Below are 19655 nucleotides of genomic sequence, written 5' to 3' on the forward strand. Positions count from 1 at the left end.
CTGCTGCTCTGTATTTATCCGCACAGATAAACAGGAAAAGATGGTATCTGAGTAAGTGGGAGACAGAGACATGAAAGCCTGCATGTCTGTGAACCCCAGGAACCTGGTTAATGACAGGACGCGACTGGAATACCTCAACATGTTATCATCGCTGGTACACGTGTACAGATATTCACCCTCTCCATTAGCTCTCACGGGACTGGCTGGGGAACAGTGTTGTCTGATTTGGTTTGAGTTTAAAGTCTAATTTTGGACCACAATAATCCACATAAAAACATATTTTCGTCTTGGTCACGTCACCACGGTTACGTCCAGGTCCCAAATGTCACTTCCATGTCACAGTTTTACATTTGACAAACTCATTTACAGTCTTGAACATTCAGATCTCACCAGAAAACACTTATTATTTTTGATTCTTAGTGATTCGTCAAGTGAAGATTTTGGTCTTTTTGTTTTTTGCAGTTTGGCTTTCTGTTTTAAAATTTGTTAAAAACAACTAGAGGATCAAGTACAAACTGAATCTTCCAAATAAGAGTCGAGACCTGATGAAAAAACTGGGACTAAAGTGAGACTATCAGATTCAGTTTGATCAGCAATCATAGTTTTAGGAGCTGCGCCTTGTCAGAATAAATCCAAATCTATATGACTGGACCTTGTGTGACTTTAATTTGAAAGGACAGACACAGGAAGTGTCCTCGTCAGGTTAATTTCCAGGGCTGGTACCTGCGGTTATTCCACAGGCTAGTTAATAACATGTCAGGCAGGAAATCCAAAGTGTGGGATCATTTTGAGAAGGTGAAGGACGAACCCAAGGTGATATGTAAACTCATCTTCATTGGTCGACTACAAACATGACGTATCATCTGAAACATGGAAGTAGCTACATGCCCATTAGCCCACAGCGTCGTTAACAGGCGGCTTGCTCAGTGTGTGACGTGCACTTGTAGATAAAATATAGGCCTATATTAATGAAGGTTCATTACTACGGTTTTGTATTTCTCTGTAATGTAGCACAGTGTTAACAATGTTACTGATACTATTCTTTCTCACGTTCCAACAAACTCAAGCTGACACAGCAACAGCTCGACTCTGTTCTTAATAACTGCTAGGTAATGCTAGCTGTGTGATGCTAACGCCAAAAGCGCACCAAGCAGCAGTGAGGGGTGGCCTGTGGCGAGCTGCCATGCAATGACTACGGAAACCTACAGTGGCTGCTTCGAGCTGAAGCTGTTAGATTCTGCAGTGAAGTGCGGTCAAACTTAAAGTTGGGGATAGTTTAATTTCTAGCATTGAATTGTGGTCAGAGACCTGTGACATGTTGACCTATGTTGCAAAGAAATTCTTCCCGCCTAAAACACATGAACATGGTTAATTACTGTGGCAAGCTGCAATTCACCGCAGCTTGGCGTGCTTTCAGAAAAACGGTTAGCTACGTCACCATGTGAGACACTAACTGTGCAGAGTGGAGCTCTCATGATAAACAGAGAGAGCAGGGCTGTGTACACACCCAGGCGCCGTCTCACGGTCCTGTGATAGACTAGCCTACGACTAACAAGTTGAACAGCGATATGCTACTAATTCACCTCACACATTAACACTCAAACACAAGGCTGTGTCTCACACACACACACACACACACGCAGCCAGAGAGGTAACGATACAAATAATCACTTTAAAAAGCTCGGTGTTGGATGTTAGCCGCTGCTGCTAATTAGCTTGTGCTAACACTCTGGAGACGGTCCCTCAGCGTTGTGTCTAACTGGTGTCGGGCGGTTCGAGATCAGACCCTCGGTGCAATTCTGTTGTCTTCCTCTGGAGCTGTGAAAGACATCCACATCGCAACATGTTTTGCCCTCTAGACAGTATGCTGCACTTATTGTTGTTCTTCTTCTCTGGGTTTATTGGTGGTTTTCAATCCAAGTTTAAATCTACATGTAGCGCCACCCACTGTGTCGGTGTATAGAAGCTGCCCTTGTTAAGTCAATGAGAGCAGTGTGGCTTCGTATGATCGGCGCTATTTATCGGCTTTCAATTATCAGAATAATGCATAATAATAAAAATGTCCCATTACCAGCCGATAATTTATCGGTCTGATATATATCGTGCATCCCCTATTAGAAATAGTACAAAAAAAAAAAGAAAATCCATATGTGGTGGTTATGTTTTCACCAGCATTGGTCTGTTTGTCTGCAAAATAACTCGAAAAGTTCTGAACGGATTTTGATGAAATTTTCAGGAAGGACTGATAATGGGACAAGGAACAGATGATAAAATTTTGGTGGTGATCGGTTGAAGCAAAGTGGATAAAATAATAAAATGGCGGGAAATCCGAGCTGCTTGGCGGAGGTCTGCGCTCTCCGAGTGCTCTAGTTAATTTATCATTTCATTAGAAAAAAATCTCTTCCCCTTTTCTAGCTAATAATCTGTCCTGTCATATAGCAAGAAAGAAATCTTTAAGGACATCCAAATCCCAGAATCGGAAACTGATTACCTACGCCATGAATGAATATCCGAATAGTCAAATATTTGGATCCACTTCTACTGATTTCTCGGCATACCTGTTAACATCTCCCGTGTTTCCGACTAATAAACTAAACATGTGACCTGTTTTACCTGGAGGTGAACCTGAGGACTTTGTTGATGAGGCCGGTCGCCAGGCCGTTGACGCTGGCCTCTGACGGCGCTCGACACAGCGCCCCATCCGACCGTCCCAGCTCTGATTTCTTCTGCTTCTTCCGCAGCTTGCGGCGGTAAAACGCCTCCAGCAGCTCCATCACCTCGACTCAAAGTCCACTTTATTCTCGATTCTACTGAACTGCTTTCTCCTCAGCTGCACTCTGACTCTGACTGCTTCTTCTTCTTCTCTTAGAAAGTCTCAGAAAGTCCCATGTCCACACCCTTCGCTATGGGCTGTTTGTTTGTTGCGTCCTTCTAGAAAGCTCCAAGAAAACCTACTTTCTGGTTTCAACTCTACTCAGCTGTGTCCTTACATGCTCTCCTGTGTATAAGGGTACTTCCAAAAGTCCCCTCATGAAACCTGCTGCAATCTTCTGTACATCATTACACCTCTTGGACCTTCAGCCGTCTTCGTTTGCCATATCTTTCCTTAACTTTTGTCCTACTTTTTTAACCTTTAACCTTAAAACCTGCTTTGCTCTCCTACATCTGCACCTTTTCAAACCTAACACAAATTAACACCTTCCTTTGAAGTCTCTAATGCTGCAATCTGCTCTGTCTTCTTTGAAAAAGTTGCCGAACAGACCAGTGCAACCTGACTTTTCGATGTTCACCTACTCCTCTTTGTATCGAAAAGGCTCGCCACGACCGATCCCGTCTCTACCATCCTCTGATCTGTCTCTTTGCTCCACTCCACATCGAGTCGCCCTGGTCCCCGAGCTCGTTAAGCAAATGAAGCAATTAAGTGTCATTAAGCCGTATGATAAAAGCATGAAGTAAACATCCTCAGCCCAGCTCGCTCTGGATGGCCGCTGCTGATGTTTGTGAGTGAGAGAAACTGAGAGTCTGAGGAGAGACGGAGAGGAGGGAGGAAAGAAAGGAGGGAGGTAGGGTGCAAGATAGTGAGAAAGAATGAGTAGCAAAAAAGGGAGGGAGGATGGAGGGAGATAAGAGTCGTTAGGGAGAAGATACTGAGGAATGAAGCAACTGTAGGGCTGATAGAGAGATGGCAGAAAGAGAGGAAATGCTGAGAGAGAGATAAAGGAAGAGGAGGATATAGGAGGCAGAAGGATGGGAGAGATGGAGCTCCACAATATAGCCGTGAAATAAAAAATAAAACAGAGAATAACTTCAGGAAGGGGTGAGAGGTGAAGAGGAACGCAGCAACAAGTGTAAAGGTGAGAGAGGGAGGAAGGAAGGAGGATGGAGGAGGAAGCAGAGGGAGGATGCGTAAACACAAAGAGAGTTGCTAAAAACAGTGATTAGTTCATATCAGCAGAAATGGATTCTGAAGCCTCGAGGAGAACGAAGACATCTCATGATGCAGCATGTGCTTCTACTGTGAACAATCAACTGACTCTTATTGACTGTTAGATTGTCCCGACTGGAGTCCAGACACATAGCAGACGTATTGATTAAAGTAAGAAATCTGTTATCGGAAGGGCACAACCTAACACATTTTAATTTGGGCTAAATGTGGGATTCATTTGCGTCTCTGCTACATATAAACAGCTGTTGTTCTTTTCTGGAACTTTACTTTCTTCTACAGATGCTCCGAGAAGTGGTAGAAGTGAAATGTGCCATACAGGTATTCACCCATCTGTTAGTCTATCATTGATTTTCAGTGGTTGGACCGATAGATGTACACAGACCTGGTAACCTAGATCCACATGTCAAAATATGAGTACTGATCGATGAATATTGACAAGACTGTGAAACTGTGTCAATAAGATACCTTGCTTGGACACTTGCTTGGAGTTGGTTACATAATTCAAAAATGGTGTTATGTTTTAAGCAACAAGACAGTTGTTAAGGTGATATATGGTCGGATTTGGTGACCTGCACAAACAGCTCAGTAATCGAAAAACAAATACGACAAAGAAATGTACTTGTGTCGGCTGAAAACACTCTTTGCTACTGAACTCCGCTAAAACACGTCCAATCTCTGTGGAGTTTCATGGGTCATTGTTTGGTGGTATTGTGGTCAACTGGCCAGAAGCACAAAAGGATCGACCTTGTGTAAGTCCATGTTACAATTTACCCTGCGTTAGGTTGTGCCCCGCGCTCCCTTAGGATTTCGGGTATTACTATTACATTGACGATAGCCCTGTTTACACAGAGATCGCCGCTACAAAGTCCCTTCTTTACGCTGCCTTTGCATGCTGGCATTGCAGATGACAAAGAAGTGTGACAAGCGCAATGCCGTGCATAGACATTTTGCAAGGCAGGTGCTCAAGTGGAAAGAAAGGCATTCCTTCCTTGTTTTTGGTCGCGTGAAGTGCTGGTGCAAATAAAAACAATAAGAAAAGAAAACATTGTGCGCACGTAAAGTGCGACCTGCTGGGAGGCTTCTATTTGCCAGCACCTTGAGGCCTAAGTATACAAACAGTGCATTTGTGCACAGTAGTCTTGCAAAAAGGGCACTTATCTAGACAGAGGGCAAAAGGACAGGTACATGAGCAGCACCTGGGGTCTATCTGTGGACATGCCTGGACAAGTGTGAGGTGTAACACAACAGGGTTAGCCTCTAGTGTGACATATAACAGTCATTTACCGACCCTGTTATGTGGTGGCTGATCTCGCAATTGCTTGGACAATAAGGAGCTCCTGGACCTCATTGTGTCAAGAGATGTCCCTTGAAGGTCAGAGATTTGGACAGTCAGTCAGAGACTCCTCAGTCAACTGAGATTGTTTCAAGTTGAGTGACTGTTTTTTTGCTAGTCAGGGTACTTCTGAGGACGTGTTTTGGTCCCTAGATTTTGCTGCAGAGTGAGCGCTCTTGACTTTCATGCTACTCTTTGGTACCGTAAGGCTCTGAGATACCTTAATCGACTCTCCTCTGCTTGGAAGTGGTACATTTACAGCTCACAGATATTTAATACGACACAGTCCCTGGCTTTTGTTTGACATCTAGTGTCAGCACAAATGTTGTCGCGCATTTCCAATCCATCGTTAGCGCCATTAGCTTGTTTACTATCTTACATGAATGTCGCTGTTACACTGAAAGTCACGCTGAGCCCTGTTCAAACCTTAAAACTTTAAATGGAAAAAAAGAAAGAAAAGTATTCTAGAATATTCAAATTAAAAGGCCGAATCTGATTTGACTGACATAATTATGATTTAGCTGTTGTTTCCCAAATTTGTGGACATTTTCAGGCACTTTTCTTCTTTTTTGAGTTGCTGCCAACTGCTACCAGCTACTTCTTAAATCTCCCGGCCATGGGTAAATGGAAAAATGTTTTTGAATAAAAGTATAAAAACAATTAAATAAATTAATCTAAAAACATTTTTTAGTTTGTATCTGGGCCCAAAGCCTGAAAGTCAGAACTGAGACCAGAGCCTGATTGGTGGCGGTTTGAACCATGTGAGCTGAGATAAATTATTACCATGAACCATTAAGAAAAAGAAAATGTTTGTATTGACACAGTCTGGCTCAAACTGTCTTTACTGCCGTGTCTGTGTGTGTGTGTGTGTGTGTGTGTGTGTGCAGGGTGTGTCTCTCCGAACAGAGACCTTATCTGTTGCCGTGGGAAACTGTTCCTCCAGCCCAGAATAATAATCTCTTTGATCTTCTCGGAAACCAAAATTGGACAGAGAGAGGTCGGCAAAAGTGGATACTGAGGCCACACTTTAACTGTGAGTGTGTCTAAATATGTTTGGAAAACTATATTAACAGCTTTTATGTGTGTGTAGGTTAGTTTTCAAAATTGTATTTAATTATATGCAAAGTCAGGCAAGGTAAGCCATACCAGGCACGTGCACAAACGGACCAAGGTGGTGGTCAAGAACCTGTCCTTTTGCCCTCTGTCTAAATAAGTGCCCTTTTTGCAAGACATGTCCATGACATCAATTCTCAATGAAGTGCATGTTGTAACACCTATGAACTGCATTTAAGTTTTAATTCTGCAAGACTGCCCTCCTTCATTAACGTCCAGTATTATCACAACCAAGTTAACACACGCATATCCAGCACTCTGCAGAGCAGCATCCATGTCTCCCTGACCTGCCTTAATGGACATCCAGTTAATGATAGTGTTTGGAGATTAAACCAGTGTCAAAACATCTCAATACAGCCAGTCTAATTTAGGCCAATCATTAAGCTTAACAACAAGTAAGCTAGCCTGGTGTAAAACCACACCGTCTCCCTCCAACTCTCAAATTCACTCAAATTATTTTCCCACTTCCACTTATCTTTAAAAACCAACCTTAACTTGAAATAAAGATTAAGTGTTCCAAGCCACACTTCTGATTCGGCTTCTTTCATGTTTAAGGCTGCTGTCAGCCCTAGAGTCGTCTCCTTCGGTCTGAATCAGGGACTCATGTTGTTCCAAAGTTGTATAATTGCCTAGAGTTGGTTCGTGTTCTCACGGCAGCATTTACAAGAGGACCAGATCAAATGCCTTGTGTGAGAAAGCTGCTCTTGATTGGTCAGAATTTCCATGTGGGAAAAATCCAGGAAGTAAAGCAAACGTTGAAGAAGAGTACACTTGCAAGATAAATGTGACACTTTCTAATGTCACAATGGAGGGACAACTACGCAGGTTGATTTTAGCGCTGCTCATCGTGGACTATATTGCTGTCATTGTTCATTTTAGTCAAAGCATACAGTTTGAAAACGAGGCGCGGCTCCAACTAGAAAACAATGTTTTGATGCATTGGATGTGCTGAATGTGCATATTAAGGCAGTACAGGAGGAGGTGCACATTAATAATCCTCCAGGACTGTAACATGCTCATGTTTAACCCAAACAATGTGTCATGTGACTGCAGTTGCTTCACATCCAGGTCGCAACACCTTCTCACCACAAACCAACCGCACCAGAGTTCCTTTGGAACCGGACTGAGACCACCTCTTCAAGAAGGTCTCAGTCCGGTTGTTTTGGTGCACACCTGAGTGTGATTGCTGTGTTCACACCTGCCCAAACGAACCACACTGAGGGGGCAAATTAACTTGAGTCCAACTGAACCAAACAGAACAAGGCAGGTGTGAAAGCACCTTAAGAAGATATCTGAGGTAGGAAGCATCCTCCGAGTGTTTCTGTGTGTCAGAGCAGCTTCTACTCTGTACATCCAGAACCATTTGAACCTCACCACAGAACACGGCCCTCATTTATAGACAGTAAAACGTGTATGAAACTGTAACTCACCCACATAAAATTAGCCAGTTTCAAACAGTAAAACCAACTGTAAAAGTGTGCGTTCAAAAGTACTTCATATGAGGGCAATGGATACATAGTATTGGTGCTATACAGACGATTCAAACACAGTTCAGTTTAAACACTGACTGTCAAGAAGCCGAAGAGAGTGATGAGCTCTTAAAGTGGCTTGGAGCCCCATCCTGTATGGAGATTTTGGAGCTCCTTATAACCAGTTTAACAGAGGAGATTAGATGTGCAAAAGCAAGGCTGGAGATGAAGCTGTCAGGGTCTGGGGATGCAGCAGTTTGGAGTACAGGGCCAACAGTCTCAGCAGGGAGGAAGTGGAACCCGAGGGAGGCGGTTCAGTGATAACAGCATGGGCGTGTGGGGTTTGGACTAAGCGTAGCACAGCCTACACAGAGTGCAGCAACAGCAGGTGGCAGGAGGAAACTTGTTATAGAGGAGATTCAGAGGCAAGACGAGGCCACTGGGAAGGGGGAAGTGTGGGGCAGGCAGGACTGGATTCATACTGGTAGCAGTTTCGAAAGTGTTCCATCTCCCCAAAATCTTCGTAAATGAATACCCAACATGTCCTCTGCGTTCATGTGTAGCCTTTTTCGGACCTAATTGTATTGCGGAGTTTTGCACAGCGGCGACCGGATCTTTGCTCTCAAACCACAAAAAAATGTGATGGCACAACAGTCTCCTTCAGTACATTATTCTATGCTTTCTTTTGATTTTCACATTGGCTAGTCATCCTGTTTAATTTGTCTTCTGATTAAATCGGAACCGTTGAAACAAGTTGTAGGAAGCCTCTGCAAGTAATTGGTTGCTGGCAGACACTCTGTGCTGCAATAAAATGGTTAATCAGCAGTGCTGTGCACTGTAGAGCCGATGCGCTGCTGGTTCTGCCAGCCTGAATAGAATATAATGTCTATAGCCTACTGTTGTGTACAGCCTTACAGACTGAGCTGAGTAGTGATGCGCGGGTCGACCTGTAACCCGCGGGACCCAGAAAATGGACCTGCGGGTCGGGCAGCAGTGATCGTCTGTTAAATCGGTCTGTAAATGATATTTTGACATTATTATAATCTATTAATCTATAAGCTATTACTGTCATGGCATCCAAAGGTACTGATGCGTTGAGCAGGTGACAGTCCGCGGCCATTTTCAAAACACACTTGTGTCACGCACTCCAAAAGAAACTTGTTGAAACTTTAAACAATAATTTATTGTACAAAACGGGGGAAACAAACGTTGACAAAAACGGTTCCATAATTCATATTAAATTCAAAAGATAATGAAAAAACAGCTACAAGTTAGAGGGAGTAGTGATAAAGTGGTAAAACTTGGCATTGATCCACAGCCTCAGACGGATGCGCTCAAGCGTGCCGTGCGCACAAGCTCAGTTGGTAGGCTATACTATATTTTCACATTTTTAACAATGCAATTTAAAAGTTTTGATTTTTATTGATAACCTACATTTACCAACAAAAAGACTACATTTAGCACCAAGAAAATATGTAAAAAAATAAATAAATAAAAAAAGGTAAATAAAAAAACGAATATTGAATACCAAATTTTCATAACGAATACCTACCCATAGAAACGAATATTCGAATATCCAAATATTTGGGTACAGCCCTAAACGTTTGTTTAACCAACAATAACCCTTCCATTTTCATTCCTTTAAGGGTCATTCTGACTGATAACAATATATATTTCAGTCAGGAGCCCTTTATTCCAGGAAAACTTTATTTCCATTTGCAGTATTATATTTGGCAGTTTGGCTCTGGTCTGGGGCCTCCCTGCCTTTCCTCATGCATACGCAAAAAGCCTCTTCCACGCACCTACGCGGAAAGCCTTAAGGCAGAGAGCGCACAACTCTGCCCTTCCATGCGCCTACATGGGCAGTCTTAAGGCAGAGAGAGTACCATTCTCTGCCCTTCCATGCACCTACATGGAAAGCCTTAAGGCAGAGAGAGCACACCTTTCTGCCCTTCCACATGCAGACAAGGAAAGCCTGAGGTAGAGAGAGCAGCAGCAAGTCCCGAGTGGTTACATTGCTGCCCGTGTCGCAACTGCCGTCTGCAGTACTCTGTCAATATTAGACCAATTTTCCAAAACTGGTGTTCCCATTAGTCACTTAGACTCAAAAACATGGAATAACAGGGTCCAGGTTGAAAAATATTAGTACCAAACCTCTCCTTTAACTGTAAACCACAATGAAGTGCCCCCTCACAAAAACACAAAACACCAGACTGGACGTTGCTATGACTCCTGAACTGATTGACAGGTCTGTTAATATACGCAATAACGCTGCGCAACACTGTTTGTGTTTAAACTCTGTCTGTGTGTGTGTGTGTGTAAAGGAGTTTGCTTGTATTGTGTGTGTGTGTGTTTTGTGCAATTACATGGTGATGTCGTTTTAGAAAAATGTGGTGATTCAACTAAAGAAACATGTGAGGAGGAAAGAAAAAAGTGAGGAGGAGACGAGAAGGAAAACAAGACCAAGAGGAAAGGAAAGAAGGAGAAGTGAGGAGACTGAACAAGGAGGAGAGGAAAGGAGGCAAAGTGGCCAAGGACAGAAGGAAAAGTGACGAAAGAAAATGAAAAAAAGGATAAAAGAGAGGAAAATGAAAGCAAAGGGAAGAAGAGACTGTGTGTTTATACATCAGTCTGTCTGTCCACTCCACACTAACACCCAGCCTCATGGGGCTCTGATGGCCCACTTCCTGTCTTTGGACCAATCAGAGACAAGCATTGCCCTCTCTCTACCCCTCCTCTCCCCTCAGTGGTATCTGATAACCGCCCAGAGCCCAGGGGATTGTGGGAGAATAGAGTCATTCTGCCTGTTTATCTCTGGCTCTGTGAGACCAACAGCAGAGTACATTTTAATGACCCTGTTGTTACAGCATGTTGCTGCTCAGCGGCACTTCGGCAGGACCCACAGACGAGAGTTTTATGCAACTGTGCAGTCATCCCTCCAAAATAAAAGTATTGGAGCCGTAAGCACACAAAGACCATTGTTTCCACCTGCACTACTTAAAAAATGTTTCAAGGTTTTGGGACTATCGTAACGACAGAGCCAAACTTTTTACTGACAGGCTTCAACTTTAATTCTGACAGACTTTAATGATGACAGAGAGCAACTAGGCGACAGGACACAAGAAAAATCAACAAGAGTAAATGTGTGTCGTGACATCAGCACCCTCCTGAGGCTGTGATGTACACTACACACACACTAGAGTACTTCTAAGACCCGACCTCCATATTAGGACGAAGCTGGCTGCAGCAGAGTGTCAGTATTTATAGACTGTTTGTCTGTGACTGACTTGATACACACATGACTGTAAGATAAAGCGAGATAAGCTCCTATAGATCAGACGAACAGGCTCCGTACCTTCACAAACAAAGCAACATGTAATTCACACTTAGTTTGCCACAACAGAGTCTGGTAACTTCTGTAAGACCACAGGTCACTGTGAGAGGGGGCATCTGGGGCAGATAGAAATGCAAACCTGCCTCCTGAAAACTACATTTATACCCCTTTTCAACAGTCGTGGGCTGGCTCGGCTTGGTTTGGTTTGGTTTGGTTTGGTCTGGTTTGGGCCATCAGCCCAGCGCTGCAGGGGTCGGCATTTCCATCCCAACAGGGCTACCTTCTTGATGGTGTGTCTTAAACTGATGACGGCTCGTCTTGAGTGATGACGTTTAAAAGCAGCAGGCTAAAGTCCCCTGTTATTTGTGCTGCATGTGTTTTTCCACAGCAGGGCAGGTAAAAGAAGTTCACCTGTTGGAGGTGAGCTGTTTGCAGAGGTGCAGTAAGAGCCTGTTGTCTGCAGCTCTTCATCAACATCTCACTGTGGCTGTTTCTACTTCTTCTTTCCTCCTTGCTTAATTGAAGAAAATCGCTGACCAAGCTCAGCTAATTCTGTGATAAACACATTTCATTTCCTGTATATCCTTCACAATAAAAGTCTCCTGGTATTTTGTCATGTACAAACTTTTATTGTGAAGCAGCAAAATAAGGAAATGTTGAGTTTTCCAGCAGCAACTTCACACAACTTCTGATATGGCTGATAGCGAACATGAAGCAGTAAAATAAAGCTGATATGTAAAGTAAAGTAGAAACTAAACTCCAAACCACAGAGATTTAGTTAGAGTGTGCTGACGAGGACCAGAGGGCGGGCGCACATTACACCGGTTTTCAGGTTCTTTTATTAGTTTTTAAATGTCTTAATGGTCTTGGGCCATCTTATTTATCTGACCTGCTTTAATCATATCAACCCTCGCGGATCCTGAGGTCCCCTGGCAGCGGCCTTTTAATTGTCCCAAAAGTCAGAACAAAAACCCACGGGGAGGCTGCATTCAGCCATTATGGCCCTCACTTATGGAACAGCCTGCCAGAGAGCATCAGGACCGCAGAGACTGTTGATGTTTTTAAAAGGAGGCTCAAGACTCACCTTTTTAATCTGGCTTTTAACTGATTTCTTTTACTCTTTTAATTCTTATGTTATTTTAATTTCTAATGCTTTTAAATGATTTATTTTTAATCTTTATGCATTTCATTATTATTAAGTTTCTAAATCTTCATTTATTTATTTATTTATTATTATTTTATCTCATACTTGTTTTATCTTATCATATTGCCTTTCAGTCTTTCAGTTTTTAGCTCCAGTGTTTCCTCATGGGGGGCCTCCACACTGAGAGGTGTGCCCGGTCTGCCCGCGGAGACGTCGTCCTGGAGATCCCTCAGGTCCGGAGGACTGGGAGGCTCTGCACCATGTGTGGAGTCCACTCTAGTCTATCTGGGTCGGGGTGGTCTCTGTGGCGGCGTTCCCTGTGGCCGTAGGCTGCGACACCTCTCAGTGTGGATGAGCTCCCCATAGGTGGTTCTTTCCTCACCTGGTTCCTCAGTGCCCAGCCATGTTATTGACTATATTGACTATGTGTGTGTGTGTGTGTGTGTGTGTGTGTGTGTGTGTTTGTGCGTGTGTGAGAGTCTCACAACGCACATGCTTGTTTTGGGGGGGAAATCTTGTGAAGTCTTGCCTGTATGATGTAATGACGGATGAAGCATTGAAGGACATACAGTATGTAGCGGCGGAGTTACAGCTGCCAGGTGAGCAACTCAGCAGCTAGCAAACACTAGTTCAATAAAATGCACGGACTGAACATCAGAGTGACGTCAAAGACTTTTTCTTTTTAAGTCTAAGCAGCTGGGCTGAGCTGCAGCGACACAGCTACTGAAGACACAGGAGGTGGTTACCATGGCAACGTGAGCCAACTCTGTTTACACTGTTTGTTTCCCTGTCGATGTGAGTTTGAACCCTGAGTCGCAAACACACAACAGGACACAAATAACACTCACACACACGCAAAGGAAGCACAGACAGGACATCCTAACACCAGGGGTGTTGACCTCTTCAACTGACGGCAGTAAACCTGTCACTTATTTGACATCACTTCCTGTTCGACCGTCCAACACAGTTTGAAACACAGAGAATTTATGGACACTGGAAGGAATTGTTGACATCCAGGAGACAGGAAGTACAAGTCAGCGACACTGCGGCAGTAGCTACAACTCAGTCACATCTTGTGTGTTCTGTCCATCCTTCTGTCTTCACACCACTCTTTTTTAAACATTCAGGATTGACACATCCGTAACACTGCATGAAACTTCAGTCCCTTACAGAGATGTCAGTTCATGAAAGCTGGGCAGTGTCCAAACCAACCTAACCTGACTTTGAGACTTCAGGCCTTGCACAAACCGCAAGCTTTGACGGCTGAAATGACACCTGTCGCTAGCAGATTTTATCAGCTGTAGCTCATAAACAGCTCAGATTGGCTCCATGAGCAGGCGTGCAAGAACATTTCAGTATACCTGAGTGTTGTGACATTTTCTTTGTGATGCTGCATTGATTCTCAAAAGCACTATCAATTTTTAATTTATAATCTAATCAGTAGCCAAATGTAACACCATGTTGTGCAACGTTAGCTGTGACTGACGGAGTGTAAACTTTCCCATGTCCAACAGAGCAGGACTGAGCTGCTATTATAAGCCTAAAATGGAGCGATGCCTGTGAGCTGGTTCAGGCAGTCAGCTCGAGCTGCACTGATTCATGTATCATACCTCACTCTCCATCAATCATCTACGAAACACACCCTCCCAATCTGGCAGAATGTTTGGGCTGTAGAAATTTCGCAGCTCTCCCTCTGCCTCGTCAGTGCCGCTGTTGCCCTGCATCAGTGTTACTGCCTGCTCTGTCAGCCCCACCTCCAGCCCAGCATCCACCTGCAGGCTCCAGCAGAGGGATGAAATCATCACTCTGCAGTATCTCATGTGAACGTAACTGTGGGGAGCGATGAAGCCGCAGTCAAGACGCTAAACTCTTTGTTCTGCTGTTGTGATAAATATTTCAAATGCTAGATGTCTGACTGAACTCTTTAACAGTATCACCAAGGAGCGGCTCCCACATATACGAGAATTCTACAGAGTGGATGTGCTGGTCGTGAACAGGATTTTTCTCAAGGAAACCCCACAAGACAATGTAGAATTGGCCTTGGGTTACTCGGTAGTAAGCTACTGACCATGCTGAAGCCTGCAGCGCACATTAGAGCAGACAAACACACTGTTAAATTCATTTCTGCGCACTTCACACTTCTGCGCTTGTATTTTTACAGTCAGTAAAACAGAAACCACCGTCTAAAGTCTTTATTTACAGCGTTCCCACATATTATCATGGACAAAATTTTCTCAAGGGACTTTGCTACACACACACATGCAGGAGAGTCTCGCCACAAACGCCGCCACACTACGTCACATCAGTGGCAGTCCTTGCACATTTGATACCCTAGGCGTGCTTCCACCTGGCGCTAACATCAATATCTCCTTCAAACAGCTGTATTTATTTATGTTTCTCACCTAAAGCTACAGAGTACATTGAACACATCATGAGAACGTTATAATTAACTTTACAAATAGAAATTTTTACTGAATAGAACTTGAACGCTTCACATTGTAAATTAATGCAACTTCTGTAGTCTCGTCACCAGACAATCAGAGATCTCCGCCTTCTGATAGTCTGGGGACACTCCTTTCTCAAGTGTGTTTAACACACCAGCGAAAACGGCCGGCAACAAAGCAACGCCTCTTGCATTTTTGAAAAGGACACGCCTTCTAGGAAATGTGCGCTCCTCCTTTTCTCGTCCGCAAGGAAACAAACACACAGAGAGCTTGAAAATGGATGCTGAGAGATTTAACTCTGTTTTATCAAACGTGTGCTCATCCGTGAAGAAAATATTTTTTCCAGTGGATGTCTGAGTTACAACATGATTGAGCTAACTGGAGTAGTTTCATGTTGTATCTGACAACAGGAAGCTTTTAACAGATGACGTCCTGATGTTAGCTTTGCTGCTGCTGTTAGCTGTCCCTGTCAGCTGCAGCCACTGATGCTTTCTAGACATCGTGATTTCCCAAAACTGAATAAATACCACACATAGCAACACAAAACTGCTTTGCTAGCTCGATCATGTTGTAACTAAGATATCCGCTGCAAAAGATATTTTTTTCACGGACTGTTTAATGAGTTATTACCTATTACAGACACCGCTAACGGCTAACAGGGCTAACAGGGCTAACAGCTAACGGTTAGCCCAGCTAAACGTGCACACAGAAATAGTAATGTTTGTTCAATCATTGTGTTTATAGACTTTACAAACATCGGATTAGTCTAAACGGTGATACAGTGATGTGAAAAATATGATATATATATACATAGCTAAAAGCTCTGCTGGTTTTCTACCCGGACGTATTTGTAAACAACAAGGCGATTCCCTCTATAGTCCGGACGGACGGATGAGTCATGGCCTTGTAAAAGATTATGTTTGTTTCTTTTAGTTGGTGAGAATGTGTCGCCGCAAACGCGACAAACATCCACTAATTTTGACGGTGTTTTCTGCGAGCACGGCTGAGCCATTTTGTACCGCTACACGTGTTTCTAGTGGGACTATGTTTACAAACACAAGAGTTCAGCGAGCCACCGAAGGACCGCCCTGCAGATTTACTATTGGTTCTGCAATGTAGGGAGTTTTTTTAAACTCTGAAATTGTATCCGCCCATCTAAACACAAAATCAGGGAGAAAGACATCAGTCTTTAGTTAAGCAAAGCGTCTAAAGACTAATGTCTGAGACTTGTGAGTCTGCAACTTCTGTGAGCTGTTCGTTGCGGCCAACGGCTGCTCAGAGGTGACGATAACGTCTTTTTTTTTCTTTCTCTCCACATCCACTCCCCTCAGTAGTGTAGTGGTAGTTAAGGGCACCAGAGAGCTTTTGTCGTTATGACATGATATCAATTCAGCATGTTTCGGGTTCACGTGACATTGGATAACTCGATATCTCCCCCAGAGAGCAGGTAAAGTGTAACGAGTTGGAGAGGGGGGTCAGGGGGCGGCATGAACCCAGAAAAAAAACATCACAGTATAGTCGTTAGGTTGTGGTAGCCTTGTGTAATATTTTAAAATAATAGTGGTAATATTATTAGTAAAATATGGTAAAAGATAAACATTTTGATTTCTTTTCTTCCCCAATTTGGTGATGGCGCCCTTAGCATTCCCCTATACTGCCTACGCCACGGGCCAGCATTGTATCACGTATACGCAAAACGTCTAATATCAGAATTTTTGGCCACTATAAGTAATAGAAAATGAAAACCGTGCAGTTTTTCCATTTGTATCAAGCATCAAATACGTTGTTTGAGTTAATTTGCCTTATTTGACATCGCACGTCCATCGATGCAACTACTGCGCATCATAATGTCAATGCTGAAACAATATATCCTGCAGCACTAATATTAGAGCTACGTTACGCCAACAACTAACTCTAACTAACTAAGTTTTCCAAAACTTTCAGTGATTTTTACTAATTCCATGACTTTTCCAGGCCTGGAAAATTAGTATACAAAACTCCATGACTTTTCCAGGCTTTTCAATGACCGTTGGAACCCTGTATATATAAAGTATTGCTCCAACTGTAGTCCAGGACTTTTACATGTGGAGAAATGAAAGCTTGACAGGCCTGCTGTGCTGTTTGAAGGAGGGATTAACTGAAAGAGGGTCTCCGCTCTCTCCTACCTGTTCTTGATGCGTAGCTGGACTCCTCCCGCTGAACATGTTCTGCTTCGGTGGGATGACAGTGGTGTTTGTTGTTGTTGTTGTGGTGGTGGTGGTGGTGGAGGTGGTGATACAGATGTAAGAGGAAGAGGAGAAGGAGGAGGAAGAGCAGGGATGGAGGGACGTGAAGAGCCAAACTCCTCTATGTATCCTGGATCAAACTCCCTGAGGAGACAGGCAGACAGTGATGAGAGATGCATCCTCCATCTGCATTATGTTTTGTTTTTATACACTGATAATAATACATAATATATAATATAATAAACAAAGGCCAACACCTTATAAAGATCAACAACAGGGTCATCAAGAGTCTTGATGCTTTCAGAATATTGTTCCTTTCTGTCTTCCTTTTTGCTTTCTGTGATTTTCCGTCCCAGGACAGATAACAGCTAATCTGCTGTACAATCATCACACCTTCAGAATCACCGCATGGCTGACAAAATAAACCAGGCCTGCTGGCTTCAGGTCCGACAGGTTCAAACAGGACTATCTGCATAACTTTTTCTGTCTCAATGCCATCACATTCTCAGTTTAATCATTTAACAAACAATGTTCACCGCAGTGGCCTACATAGTGTGATTAATAAGCGAAATATGCTGGAGGTCAAAGGTCAAACAGAGGGTATCAATGACAGTGAAGAGGTGAACGTTTAGAGGTCACGGGATCCTGGAAGCAGAGACACTCCTTCGAGTCTTTTTTGTTATTCCAACAAAAAGAGAAGTCACTTACTATCTCTTAAAGTATCTGACTCAGTGAATCACCTGTCTACACACACATCCAGCAGTTATGGAGCAACATTAACATTCATTAGCCCTTGTGTTTGTGTCCACCTGATGAACATCAGTCCAATATTCACTGTCTTTTAGCTCTGTTTTTGGTCTCCACCACCTCCTGAGGAACATATCCATCTCTTTAGATGCTAAATGCTCCACCATGTTCACCAGCTCGTCTCTAACTGTGTCTGTCTGCTGTTTGCTGCTGAGTGAAAACCTCCACCGTCCAACAACCATACCAAAACTATTTTAAATGTTGTATCTTGTCGACTAAGGGCCTGTTTATACGGTTACGTATATTTCTGAAAACGGGTATTTATCTTTGCGTTTGCACCTGTCATTTACACGTAACTGGCGTTTTTCTTGACGAAAACTGAGATTTTCAAAAACAGCTTCCAAAGTGAAAGTTTTTAAAAAAAATATCCGTTTCTATGGAGACGTGTAAACAGGATAGACGAAGATTTTGGATGTTGCAACCCAGTTCGCACATGCCCATTAGGCGCCCAGGAACCACAACAACAATGGCGGATATATGCCGGGTTGTTTACATTTTGTTAGCACTTTTGGGACTACTTACGAGCTTACAAATGAACTTAGCACTGCTGCATCAACATCACCGCTACATCGGCGCACAAAGACGTCTGCTGTGCCTAATATTAGTAAGTGTGTAGCAGCTAACTATGCTACGTAAGGTTAAAATGTAGTTTATCATTGTTTTTATCTCTAGCCCCAAGAGGAAAACAAATGTTTTGTTTTGTGTTTGACATATGGCGTATTGCTACCTACTGGCCTGGCATGCTAACTGCAGCAAAAAGCTGCCATTTTTGCATTTTTGTGCAAACAGAGATATCGTTTTCACAACTGATCTTTTAAACCCGGATTTCTTTTTGTAAAGGATAAATAAAAATCCATTTTTATTTGTATCGGTATCCATGTAAACAAGGCCTTAGTCGGTGTGGAAATAAAAATCGTAAAAACAAGACAATGTGGTTTAGCAATCAGCCACAAGACGGACACATCCAATCAGAGAGCTAGTGGCTACAGTCAGGGTAAAGTTACAAATTCATCTTTTTTTAACTTGTTGGATAAATTCAGGAATTTTGATCAATTCAGTTTAAAATTTTGAACACATTTCGGATATTCAATTCAATTTTATTTTATTTTATTTCTATAGCCCAATAACATAAATCACAATTTTTCTCAGAGGACATTATAAAATATGACTCCCTCTGTCCTTGTACCCTTATAGGAGACGAGGAACATCCGCAGAATAGGCCCTTTTACTAGGAAAAAATGGAAGAAATCTCAGGAAGAGCAACTAAGGAGGGATCCCTCTCCCAGAAAGGACAGATGGGCAACAAATATTGTGTGTACAGAATAGGGCTGTCAACGAATATTCTAAATTCGAATTTAAATTCGAATTTGAAAAAAAAAATGGACCTTCGAATGTGAACATTGATATTCGATTGTGAAGAGAAAAAAAAAACACCACCGCAGCTGTCCTCTTTGTGAGTGGGCGTTGGCATCAGATGCACATTTCTCCATGCTGGTCGACAAGCGGTTCTGCTCCCAGCTGTTGTCTCCGTCACCCGGCTTGACACATTCGCTCGCGGCTCACGCAGAAAATAGACCAGACGCCGAAACGATCGCTGCAGGGCGCAAGCCGGTCACGGTCCGGTGCTTCGAGGCTATTCGCAGCACTTCAGCGGGCGGTGTGGTCACGGGTCAGAGAGGGGGGGCGAGCGAGAGGTCCGCGGTCGTTTATAACGTAATGTTATAGATAATTGTTTTATGTGTTTTAATGTGTAGGTATGTAAATGTTTTCAAAGACGTTTATGTTGAAATAAAAATATCTACAAGTAGTTACGTTTCCTTGTATTAATACATATACAAGT

At 43.1% G+C, this 19655-nt stretch overlaps 1 protein-coding gene across 3 annotated transcripts in view; it reads right to left on the reverse strand.

The window, feature by feature from the left end:
- Window positions 1-19655, reverse strand: part of shroom3 (shroom family member 3) — an 87209-nt gene that overhangs the window by 33934 nt on the left and 33620 nt on the right. For 2 of the 3 annotated variants that reach the window (XM_078161864.1, XM_078161865.1), the window contains one exon: window positions 16949-17152. In XM_078161864.1, the coding sequence (XP_078017990.1) occupies window positions 16949-17152 (204 nt within the window). Of the gene's footprint in view, window positions 1-2613; window positions 3504-16948; window positions 17153-19655 lie in introns of those variants that run through there. The other variant, XM_033647051.2, reaches the window with a different exon arrangement.

This window comes from Epinephelus lanceolatus, chromosome 19 (assembly GCF_041903045.1).
Source record: "Epinephelus lanceolatus isolate andai-2023 chromosome 19, ASM4190304v1, whole genome shotgun sequence".
Taxonomy (NCBI): Eukaryota; Metazoa; Chordata; class Actinopteri; order Perciformes; family Serranidae; genus Epinephelus; species Epinephelus lanceolatus.